This window comes from Panthera uncia (assembly GCF_023721935.1).
Source record: "Panthera uncia isolate 11264 chromosome A1 unlocalized genomic scaffold, Puncia_PCG_1.0 HiC_scaffold_17, whole genome shotgun sequence".
NCBI lineage: Eukaryota > Metazoa > Chordata > Mammalia > Carnivora > Felidae > Panthera > Panthera uncia.
This window is the reverse complement of record NW_026057577.1, coordinates 23,398,564-23,410,922: the sequence shown is the minus strand read 5'-3', so window position 1 is coordinate 23,410,922 and position 12,359 is coordinate 23,398,564. Positions and strand designations below refer to the sequence as shown.

At 36.2% G+C, this 12,359-nt stretch overlaps 1 protein-coding gene across 1 annotated transcript in view; it reads right to left on the bottom strand.

Annotated features, from left to right (window-relative positions):
- ADAMTS19 (ADAM metallopeptidase with thrombospondin type 1 motif 19) overlaps positions 1 to 12,359 on the bottom strand; it is a 238,253-nt gene that overhangs the window by 65,180 nt on the left and 160,714 nt on the right. The window contains exons 14-15 of the mRNA XM_049649122.1: positions 10,428 to 10,555; positions 6,042 to 6,162 (exon numbers count right to left, since the gene is read on the bottom strand). Coding sequence (XP_049505079.1) covers positions 6,042 to 6,162; positions 10,428 to 10,555 — 249 coding nt within the window. The remainder of the gene's footprint in view (positions 1 to 6,041; positions 6,163 to 10,427; positions 10,556 to 12,359) is intronic.

Genomic DNA, 12,359 nt, shown 5'->3' with positions numbered 1-12,359 from the left:
AAAAAAAAAAAAAAAAAAAAAAAAAAAAAAAAAAAAAGAATGTGTGGGGAAGAAGGAAAGGCAGCTGGAGAGAATGCAGCTGGCAGGATCAGGTCCCTGGAGTAGCTGAGAATAGGACAAGAGAGACCCAAGCACTCCCTGAGGAGATTAACAAAGGGTTTTGAAACTGGGGCTGGAGACAAGAAAGTGTAAGGTTGCACCTTGCAATCTAGCATCACCCTGAAAGATGTCAAACAGCTAGAAGCAAGACCCAATTAAGTGTTTGTTAGAAAACCCTTTTTAGCAGAGGTGAAGAATGTAACACTTGAAGTGAAATAAGATAAAAAGATAAAGTGAGATAAAAGAGAGTTTGCAGAAGAAGTCACAATTAAGACTTCATTTAGTGCAGAAGAGTTATACAGCAGACACCTACTTTTGGCTGAGTAGTTATGCTTTAAATTTTAATATTATAATATATATGATATAGGTAATATTTAATATTCTTAATATTTGTGTAGCTCCATGTATCTGATCAAAGTCTAACTTCAAAGCTAGTAGAAAGGCACAATAACTGATCCCAGAGTTGTCATCTGTTGATTAATTTTTCAGAGTCCCGAAACTGTTTATAATTATTGGTGTAAACCCAAAGGTAGCACACTCCCCACCCAGTGGCAGTGGCGGGAATCTGAGGCATGTGTTTTCTGAATCATAATTTCCATTAGTGAATGCTGCTTACCCAATTTAACCATTGTTAGCAAACCAAATCATACAAGCACTATCATTTTGAAACATGAACAAAGTAGGCAGTGATGAAAGTAGAAGCAAATGTTTACTACCGATTTATACACAGAAGTACGGTAAGAAGATCTGTGCACTCAATGAGCTCATAATGAAATTGGAAAGACAAAGCAAAAATACCTTATACAAATAGGAGTTAAATAAAAATTCAAAAATTATGTAAAAAAGATCATATGCAGGATGGTATGGTTAACTCCCTGCTTAAAAATATAAACCACTGTTGCAATAGTCCTCCTCCTCTGATTACATCACCACTCAAAAGGTTCACTGCTATTTTTAACTCACGGAAGTGGGATTTTTTGTTTTCCTTTTAAATTGTTATACACATTACTCATGTTTGAGAAACACTGGCATCAACTCGAATCACTCAGATTCAGAGAAGAGAACATTTCATAGAGTCAAGTAAAGCTTCACAAAGAAGTAAACAGACGAACTGTCATTGAAGAATGGACAGGAATTGGGTATGTATAAAAAAAAAAGTATGAGTTAGCTGTATGCAAGGGAAAGTAAGAGAGCAAGTAATATTTTTGGTAGCATATAAGTAAAATAATTCTGTCAGAAAGATAAGATGTTAGAATATGTCTCTGTTAAAGAGAGTTTTAATGCATGCCCAAGATACTGAATTGATCCATCTGAAGTTAGTGAACATAGCAAGGAACTTGGTAATCAGCTACTGGTTTGGAGAAGCTTTATCTGAGAGCAGTATGCAGGATGCCTAGTGATAGGCGAGTTGTGGATTAACTGTATTGGGAGGCTAACGTAAAACTCCAGGAGCACGAGAGGCTAAGGAAGAAAACCCAGTAGGCCCTGTGAAGAAAAAAAAAAATCTGAACTGACAACCAATAGAAAGTGGGGAAATAAACACTGAACACAAAGCTTTCTTATTACTTATGTGAGAATGCAGCCATAGTTTATAAGAAAATGGAAGTCAATCTTTGATAGTTCTGATAAGTTGAACTTCGCAAATTATAGTTAATAAACCAACATAACACACTAGTGAAAATAGCTACGAAGAACTCTGGAACATCTGGAACTCCAGACAAAGACTAGGCTATTGGAGTACTTTTGTGAGGTGGTAATATCAGCCATGGAAGTAACTGGAGAAAACTGAGGGAGAAGAGAAGTGAAGGACTCAACCTAGGACAGTCATAGCTTTAAAGAGAGAGACTGAAAATAAAAAAGAATCCAGAGAAGGAATAACCATGAGAAGCAGGAGATCTGGCTGTTCTGGTGCAATGGGATCCTATAGATTGGATTGTCTTAAGAGAAGCTGTTGGTCAACTGTGTCAGAAGCTGTAGAAACATCAAAGAGAAAGATGACTAAGGAGAGCCCCACTGAATGTCACAATCAAGAGGTGACTATTCATCTCTGAGCAAAGTAACTTAATAAAGTATTTGGAGAAGATATTAAATTTCAGGATGTTAAGAAAGAAGAGGAGAGAGAGAGAGAGAAGTAGAGGGAGTTACTGTAAATTCCTATTTGAGTTTAGCAGTAAACTCAGAGGTTTGCTGTACATTAGGACAGTAGGTTATGTCTAAGTTTATAGTTCTATCTAGAGCAAGTGTCATTACTCAACTGGAATCGCTTAAAGGACAGATGAGTTAGACGGAGTTTCAAGAAAAAAGGGAGAAAGAGAAATACAGAGCAAAATGGTTTGAAGAGAGATGGCCAATGAATGGGGACCTAGATATTTTTCAGTAGGTAAGTCATTTAGCATGATTGAGAATGTGCATTTTTAAATTTATTTTTTATTTTATTATTTTACTTCTTAAAGGTTTATTTATTTATTTAGGGAGAGAAAGAGAGAGCACCAGCAGGGGAAGGGCATAGGGAGAGAGGGAGAGAGAGAATCCCAAGCAGGCTCTGTGCTATGAGAGCAGAGCCAGACGCGGGTCTCAATCCCATGAACCATGAGCTCATGATCTAAGCCGAAATCAAGAGTTGGTCGCTTGACCAACTGAGCCACCCAGGTGCCCCAGAATGTGCATTTTTTTAAAGCAGTGAATATGAGAGTGGCTACTGCCAAGTTTAGTAGTTGGAATAAAGTCTGTGATGTCAAAATTGTAAATTTGATCCTCATGTTGGAGAGTTGGCTTTGTTCACAGGAACATCCTATTTAATAACCAGAGATTCCATTCTTAAACAGACCTATTAAAATGCCAACAGCAATCACTATCTTCATGGTAGTAATAATGATAAACGTCAGACTGTGACTAGCTATGTGCTAGTCACTATTGTACGCAATTTACATAATTATTCATTTAATCATAAGGGTAACATCCAAAGTAGATACTACATTTCTCATTTGATTGATGAGAAAATAAAGGGAAAGGGAAAAATTACCGTTTTCAAGACTGCTCTCACAGTAATTAGGTGACTGAAGCTGTGACCTAAGATCTATCTGATTCCACTATGGACTTCGAGCTATGACACGCTGCTATTATTTCATGCAATAGAATCCATAACACTATGACTCTCCACTGCTGTGCCAAACATACAAACAAAGTCTAAGAGGATGTGTTCCTTATACAGGATCAGTATCATCATCTCTTATGCTAAGAATAACACATTTTATGCCCATTTTCTTCTTAGTGTATACTGATAACTATCTAGTTCTATTATCAGCCAAATATACAATTTATCTTTAAAAATTCCTTTAAAAATTATCCCACATCTAGGCAAATTACAATGAGACATGATAAATGCACTAAGAAAAAGAAAAAAAAAAACTCCTCAAGTTTATTTTCTAGCTCCAAGAAAAATGATTTAACAAACTCTAAATAGAGCACAGGGACTGAAAACACCCACATGTGTCTGCACATGTGTTACTCATACAGTATATATATACAGTGTCCATGGCCAACTGGACCAAATAAGGCTACAATTCCTTCAAGAAATTCTAGGAAGTCCATAAACATAAGGATAAAATTGTCTGAAGAGAAATGTACAAAACAATCCCCAAATCACAAGGAGATGAAGCCCACGATATAATTAAGGGCTCATACAGAGTTTTGTTTTTAAAACTTCCTAAAATATAATGTTTCATTATTAATTACATTGATAAATATTAATGGATCACACACTGTGCTGGTCATTGGGAATGTAGAGTTAAAAATAATCATGAGATTTTCCCTCATTAATCTTAAAGACTAGCAGGGAAAGAAAAATTAATAAATGTAAACTTACAAATGTGATTAGAACCTCACCATATGGATACAAATATAGTGTCACTAAAATAGTTGTTAGTGATGGGGGTAGAGGTTTTCAGTGCTCACCGAAGTAGTGACATCTGACTGAGATCTAAGTGATGTCTAGAATTAACCAGCAAAGCTAAGAGAAAGCTAAAAGAGCCATATTTTTAAATGCAAGGTGCTGAAGGGAGCATGGTCATTTGAACATCTGTAAGAAATTTGGGAAGGAAAGGGATGATGGTGTGAGACGATGTCGGAGAGACAGGTAGGTACAACACCATGCAGGACTTCACGGTCCAAACTAACAATTCTAGTCTTTTCCCTGAGAGCCATGTGAAGCTAGCATATATCTGGAAGGAGGAAAGCAACATTAATAGCCTCTGATATTCTCAGTATCTTAGGCATCTCAGACATTCTCCAAATAATAGATTCCATGAACACGAGTTACCAACAGCAAATGAACAAATGAACAAAAGTAGAAATTAAAGTGCAGTAAAAACAAAGGAGGTTTGAAGTAAGAATCTGGGGGAAAATGTACCCACATAACTACAGTCAGAAAGGAAAGCAATTTTTAAACTGGTATTTCTCTTTTATATGCTCAGTGGGAAAAAAAAGTGTTATTACAACTAAATAAAGATATCAGTGCTGAATGCCTATCAATAATTCGGTGAACTGTTTCCATACATAGTAAATAACCATGCAAGAATAGTCATCAAAAATTCTTGTATCTTTAAACCCCTTTGGTCTTTCAGGCTTCATTTTAACTTCATACTGGAAACCCTCCTCCGCTACAATCATCCTGGAAAGGTTATTATAATTGTACTTCTTAGTTGAAAGTCTGAGAGGCTATTACAGTTAAGTATGGCTTTTCTAAATGAGCTCTGGTAGATTTTGACTTGTAGGACCTGTCACATTTTTCACAGCTTTGGAGGTTGAGAGTTTTGATCTACACTTTACCCTGGGCCTCAGTTATTTTTAGGCTTTAAGATCTCCAAGCTCACTTATCTTTTATTCTGCTGGGGCCTAGCAAAAGGTTACATTCAACTTTAGAGGGCTGTGTCTAATTTTCTTTTCCGAAGGACTCTTTTACCTAGAGGAACTCCGCTATCTTGATTATTCAAACACAAATGGTTGTTCTTAGTATTCAAACTAATACATACTTTAGTCTCAGGTTTTTTTGATATTTGAACAAGAAAAGAATTTAAAATAGGAACAAACTGAGGTATGTAGTCTAAGCATGCTGATAATGATGAAATTATAATCATAAATATAAGATAGTTTAAAAGACAGACATCCAGGTAAGATACTAATGTAAACGTCTGTTTCCTCCCAGTATGCTTGAGGACCTGAGTGTAAGGTGTTTTCTGTATATAAAGCAAATCTGTAGGTTATTATATTTCAGTACAGACAGTATCACTTTTTGTGGTGGATCACTTTAAAACTCACACTACATAGATCATTGATGGTCATTTCATTCTTCCATCCCCTGAGTACTGGTACTTAGAGATGATGAAACTAGAGAAGAAAGGATGACTTTCCACTATTCATATATCTGGAACATCTTCTGATTCTCCCTGTTACCATTTCCACTATGCTACACTGCTATAGACTCTGTTTCCAAAATTTTATTCCTTCAAAGTGAATAAAAACATTAAAAAAAACCAAAAAACAAAATGGAAGGCTGAAAACCTGAAGACTAATACTCTCAATAGCTGTTCCACGCTGTTAGAAATCATTATTCTCTGTTAGACATCAGGCTTTGCATTGGAGAATAAGATCTCTAGAAACCTGATAGCATTAGCCAATGCAAATTAGATTATTCCCTTTCTGTTCCAATATATTAAATGCATAACAGATGACTTCATATTTACATTAATGGGACATGGGCTTGTTAGAGTCTCTGGCTCATGTCACAGGTATTGTATGTCATCACGGAAACTCACTCCCTATCCATTAAAAAAGTCTTCAATGATGGAGTCAGAACTGTGATTTCTAAGTCAACTTCCATGTAATCTCTTTCCCAAAGACTGCTTAGATTTATTTTTTTTGAAAAGAATTAAAAGAATAATTACCTGCTCCTCTGGTGTGATTAAAATCTCCTTTAATAATTTTGCATGATTTTCCATTGCCATTGCATACACCACAATGATCTTCCCTTGCAAGGGACCCTAAAAAACCATCACAGCCAACCTTCTGTAACAAGAGATTGACAGTACATTATAAAGTGAGTTTTTTTCCACTTTAGCTTTCTTAACCACTAATTTAGAACGAACCTAGTATCTACACACTAGACACATTTAATTGACAAATGAGCAAAATGTCATATTCTCTGGTGCAAATTAACAGAGCAAGCTCATGTCAAATGATATCATTGGTAAAGTGACCAAATAGCAGGACAGCAATGAGAATATTTTTCTCACAGTAAGAATTAAATGGTATCTTAAAGCAATTTGGAAAAAAAACAATATTGAGACAAATGCAATTTATATAAATCCCCAAGGAAATCACATTTCTATTAAATATAACATGATTAATCTACTTCACTCTACTCAACATAGAACAGATATACTCATATATAGAAGGCTTCACTTCTTAAAGTGGTTCCAAAGCAAATGCTCAATTATTAAAGATTAACTTTGTGAAAATCAAACATAGGTTTATTTTCACCACAGTTCATGAACAAACTTCTATCCTCATGTTCTTTGGCATCTAGCACGGCTGCTATAAGAAAATATGAACAGCGGGGACATTCATTTTAATTTGCTTCCAGAGGAATTACATTAATATGAATCTTCTGGGATAAAATCATCGACTCCTTTCTAGTGAATAATGCTGGTCTCCCATTGGTGTTCTGAAAATATGATTATAAATAAGTATGCAATGTTCTGCATACTCAAAGAGCAGAAATTAATATGTCAATACTGTCAGAAATAAATGGTTGGATTACACAATTATCCTTAGCCAAGAAGGAGTTGCAAGAGAGATTGATGATACATCCATTTGTAGCAAGTTACAATTATTTTAGAGGAATTTTAAAAATATTATATGAAACAGGAACAAAAACAGGTTTTTTTTCTGTGGTTAGTGTTGGTGGTGCAAGCGGATGATGAATATCCTGAGAAGGCAAAAATCACATTAAACCTGCATAATATAGCATCCTTTCCTTTTATCCAGGGGGATATATCACTGTCAAGAGGTGGCAAAGCAATGCATTAGTAGAGAGGCTTGATCTGCAAATCAAAGCTTATTCAGGGAGAAATAAAGAGAATGTCTGTGGATGAAAGAGGTGGCCACCACAGGAAATTCTCAAAATACAACAAAGGTAGGGTAAGAGCTCACTAAGCGGGAGCCATGAAAAGACCTGAAAGTCCTGGTGTGAGGGGAAAAAAAAAATCTCTCATTTACATACAAATGAGGACAAATTTACAGTAGAGTGCAGAGTCGTTTTGAAATGAAAAAAAAAAAACAAAAAAAAACACAAAAAAACAACTCTAATGCTCTATCCCTAGTTTGTTTCTTGGCAAATACAATAAACCCAATAAATAGTAGTTAAATGACTGAATAAATTAGTACCTACTGGTTTATTAATTTTTTTCCAACCCTTGTAACTGGGATACTATAATTCTGTCCACCTAATATAAAAGCCAGGGATAGACATAATGTCATAGATCAACAATCATGGATTTTAAAAATAAGAATCAAAGATTTTTTATTTTGTAATTTATAGTGTCAAGTACCCATACTTATCACAATATGCTTATATATCTCCAGACATGGAGGATGAATGCCTTTGAGAAGGTAATGTAATTTAATTGGGGTGGCCACCTGAAATACCACTGGTGTCCTGGAGATGGGCAGATAACATAATACAGAAGAGAGCTTTTTCTATCCTTTTCTGGGACAGAAATATCATGGAGACAAAATGGGTCATGAGGAGAAAGCTATTTTCTTCTTTTTTTTAAATTTTTAAAGTTCATTTATTTATTTTGAGAGAGAGAGAGAGCGCAGGGGAGGGGCAGAGGGAGAGGGAGAGAATCCTAAGCAGGCTCTGCACTGTCAGCACAGACCCTGATGTGGGGCTCAAACTCACAAACCATGAGATTATGACCTGAGCCAAAACCAAGAGTCAGACACTTAACCAACTGAGCCACCCAGGCACCCCAAAAGCTATCTATTTTCAACTGCCCTTCTTCGTCCCTCTCCAAGTTTACAATTGTACATTCAGTTTTGGTGCTATGTATTTTGTGTAGCGAAACCTGAAAAACAGGAGGTCGTCAGAAAGAAAAAAAGTAGCATGCTTTTAATTATATGGAAAGACTGAATGTAGCATTTTAGTTAAAAGCCAGAATGTTGAAGTATTCCAATTCTGTCAGAAGTCACAATCCATTTCGTGGAACTTAATTGTAACCATCAGATTCACGTGGCACTTACGCAGAATTTTTTTTTGTTGCTGTTGTTTTAATTTTGATGTCTAGCTAGGAACTCTGTAAAAATATCTAGCTTACACAATACTGTTAAGTGAAAACATGGGCAATTTAGGCTATTGTATTTAGCATATAGAGTTAGGAAAATACTTTTTGAAAAATAAATGCATTGAAGACAAACTTTCATCTGACAGACTTACATATAGTGACAAAATAAAGTTAAAACTTTAACTGCACAACATTCAGGTCTGAAAACAAAACATGTATAGGTAAATGTCTGCAATGTTTTTTTTTTACAGGCAAATGAAAAAATTACATTTCAGGTAACTGACACAAGCTGTTAAAGAACAAAGGAAATTAATATGTAATTATAAGACTGTTTCTTATGCCAATGTATTACATGATTCTGTGCTTTCAATTCTATAGAATGCTGGCAAAACACAAAATCTTAGAGTTGGTAAAGTATTTAAGTTCCATGTTGTTTCCAAGTTTTTACCCAGAGTTCCGTAGGTCTCTACTGGAACACAGGTTGGTCCACCCACACCTTGTACATGTTTTCAAATTTTGGCGCATGTGCATGTGTGTATGTATGCACAGGCGTGCATTTTTCTGGGGAAAAAAGGAAATCTTTCATCAGATTCTCAAAGGAGTGTATTGTACAAAAAAGTCAATGACCATTGGTTTACCAACTTCATTTGACAGACTGGTTAATAGGTGTATAACACACTTTCAGTGATTTTCATAAGAATGTCATTTCTTAGTGGCTGTCACGGATTCAGTACCGCTCCACTCAGATGCTTCTTTCCTAACTAAGGGATTTATTTCCTTCCCATGCCCATTAAGTTCATTAGCCGATGGCTCTCATCAGAAATTGCCTAGACTGAAGAAAACTGCCTTTGCTAAGGTCCCATCTCCCTCCTAGGGCAGCTTGCATCCAGACACGAGTAGATGCTAAGGGTAAAAAGGCTTGGTTTTCTCACCCCAAATGAGGACAACTCTGAAGAGCCATCCCAGCTTCAATGCTCCTCACATGGTAGCCTGTTGTGACTGTACCATAGCACACTTTCTCCCTGTGCCTGACCCTGGCTCCTTCCCCTCCCAGCATGGATGGTGATCATACAGACACTTGGCATTAACCTCTCAGTTTATTAATCTCCCAGGGAAAGCCAATTTGAGATAGCGGTAGAATTATAAGCAGCAACTTCTAACTTCTAGCCTTTGATCTCTCCCACTCTGCTGTCCACACTTGCTATAAGAGAATTTCTACTTTTCTCAAGATAAGTGAAGAGTGCATAAATGCATGTAGCAAATGGAGATTTTTTTTAATCTTTATTTTTGAGAGAGAGAAAGAGAGATAGAGAGAGAGCAAGCGGGGGAGGAACACAGAGAGAGGGAGACACAGAATCCGAAGCAGGCTCCAGAATCTGAGCTGTCAGTACAGAGCCTGATGCAGGGCTCAAACCCATGAGCCGTGAGATCATGACCTGAGCCCAAGCTGGCAGCTCAACCGACTGAGCCACCCAGGTGACCCAATGGAAATGGTTTTTAAAAAGAAAGATATAAGCAAATGAGATGTTTAAGCATTATAAGAAAACTGAATATATATTTGAAAATCAGTTGTTTCCAGTATGTTGAAAATGCTTCAATATTAAGTGAGTAATAGGACTGATTTTATAGGTTTTTGCCACACGGCTCAGCCTTGGACACAAGATATGGAGAAGTGCAGTGCTTGAATTTTGGGTCTGGAATATTTTGACAGAAAATGCCATTTTAGATGCATAATATTTACACTACAGAATTAAAATCTCAGGGTCTTTCAGCTGGTCATGGATTTTAAGATGATCTAGTCCAAACCCTTGGTTTCTGAAGACAAGGGGTTTCAAAGCAGATCAGACTTGCTCAGGATGACAGCCGAGTAAGAACTAAATCCACAGCTTTTGAGTCTGGGCACAGAGTTTTCCACCATACTGTGCAGCTACCCAAAGGCACTCATAGCCTCCTTCAGCACATAGTCCCCCTTCTTAAATGTCTTACCTGACACCTGCCATTTGCACAGACATCTAATCCCTGATATCCACATGAAGTTCCATCCATTACTTTTTCTGATAGAAGGATAGGCTGTTCTTTCCCAACAGGAGAGCAAAACAAGGCACATGGTTTTTCTACACACAGAGTGGATAAAAGAAAAGGGGACAAGTTACTCCATAAATATTTTTATCTCAAGCTTTATTTTTCAGAACGTTGTTGAGTACAAAGTATAATTTGATGTGAACTGAGTAATGCAATTCTACAGTAGTTATTATGAGCAGAAAATGAGAGGACGCCTGGGAAAAAACAGATATCCAATGAATAGTTATCTCCTTAAGAAATACGTCTTCAAATTATTTTCAAAATGTATCACTTATTATTTTCTGGCACCAAACCTCTACCACGTACAAACTGATCACTCTTGCCCGCAGATATTTTACACACCAACCACTGATTTTTCCTCATATCCTTTGGAATGAAGTGCCTCTTAAGTACATATCAGAATTCTGCCTATTTCAGATTTACTTATTGATGAAAACTTTCTTCACGTGTCACTTCTACATTCCAATACACTAATTTTCAATCCTATACATTTGGCGTTTTCTAATTGCAAACTTACTAAAGGGAGAAAGAAGAATTTCTAAGATGAGCAATTCTCCTAGGATTTTCCATTACAAGGATGTTTAGAAATGCAACAGAATCCCATGAGAACGTTCCCTGGAATGCACATGTGCTAGCTAGGACTCAACTCCCTTTATTGCTTACTGAGAAAGCATGCCAGTATACATGATATCTAGGTTAAAAAACACCATCCTAGGTGGAGAGGGTTTGAATAGCTGGCAGTCTTCTTCAGGGCTTCATTAAGCAAGAAGGTAGGGTGGTTAGAGTTAAAAGGCATGCCTATCAGGCTCAGTCAAGAGTGGCAAAATATTTTTAAAGTGCTGTTTCTATTTCTAAGTATCCTACAGAAGAACTGTAGTATTTGGTAACACCAGTAGTAGAATTATCCAAATCTGAAACTTCAGAGCAATTTCCATACTACATTACTACTCTATTGGCTTGATACCAGTCAGGCCCTTTGCTGTTTATTAAGCTCATATAAATAGAATGGAAAATAGTTTACAGTCTTTGACACTGATCTTCGCTTATGTCTTCAGTAAAGTTCCACGTATGCTGATGGGATTCTATAAATACCAAATAACAGCCAGAGGCATGGAACAGGGTATCACTTTGCAAAGAGAAGACAGACAGTTAAATGAGCCTTCAGAATTGAACATTTCAAACAGTTTTCACATGTGGCTTCTGAATACTGCTCTGAACAATTCTGGGGAGTTGGAACATGGCCTTCAATGTGCATGGTTTTGAAATTTTCCTTTAAGATGCCATTATAAGCTGCAATAAAGCATTTCAGTATGCTCTCACACCTCAAAGTAGGTTATGTTTATTCAATGACTGCTTACTATGTCATATCTTTGGACTTAAAAACAGCTGCTATAATTGCAACGCTTTAAAAGTTATATATATATATATATATATATATATATGTATATATATGTATGTATATATATATACATATATATATATATATATATATATATGTGTGTGTGTGTGTGTGTATATATATATATATACATACATGTATATATATATACGTATATATATATATAAAATTCTCTTTCCGGAGTTTTCATTGAAGAGAGGAGCAAACCAAATATATGAATAACGTGGAAAGGAGTTAGTCTAGAAAATTCCATTCACATTCCAAGCGAGAATTCAGATAAAAATCTTTCTATTTCTTCTTTTACAGCGTATTGTCAATTCACTGTGCTTTACAGATGACATAAACATTTGACACCAATCTTCCTTCCTGGAGTATACCCTTGAGATTGTGGCATTATAGTGATCCTTGTAACAAGCCAGTACTTCCTTGGCAGGCAG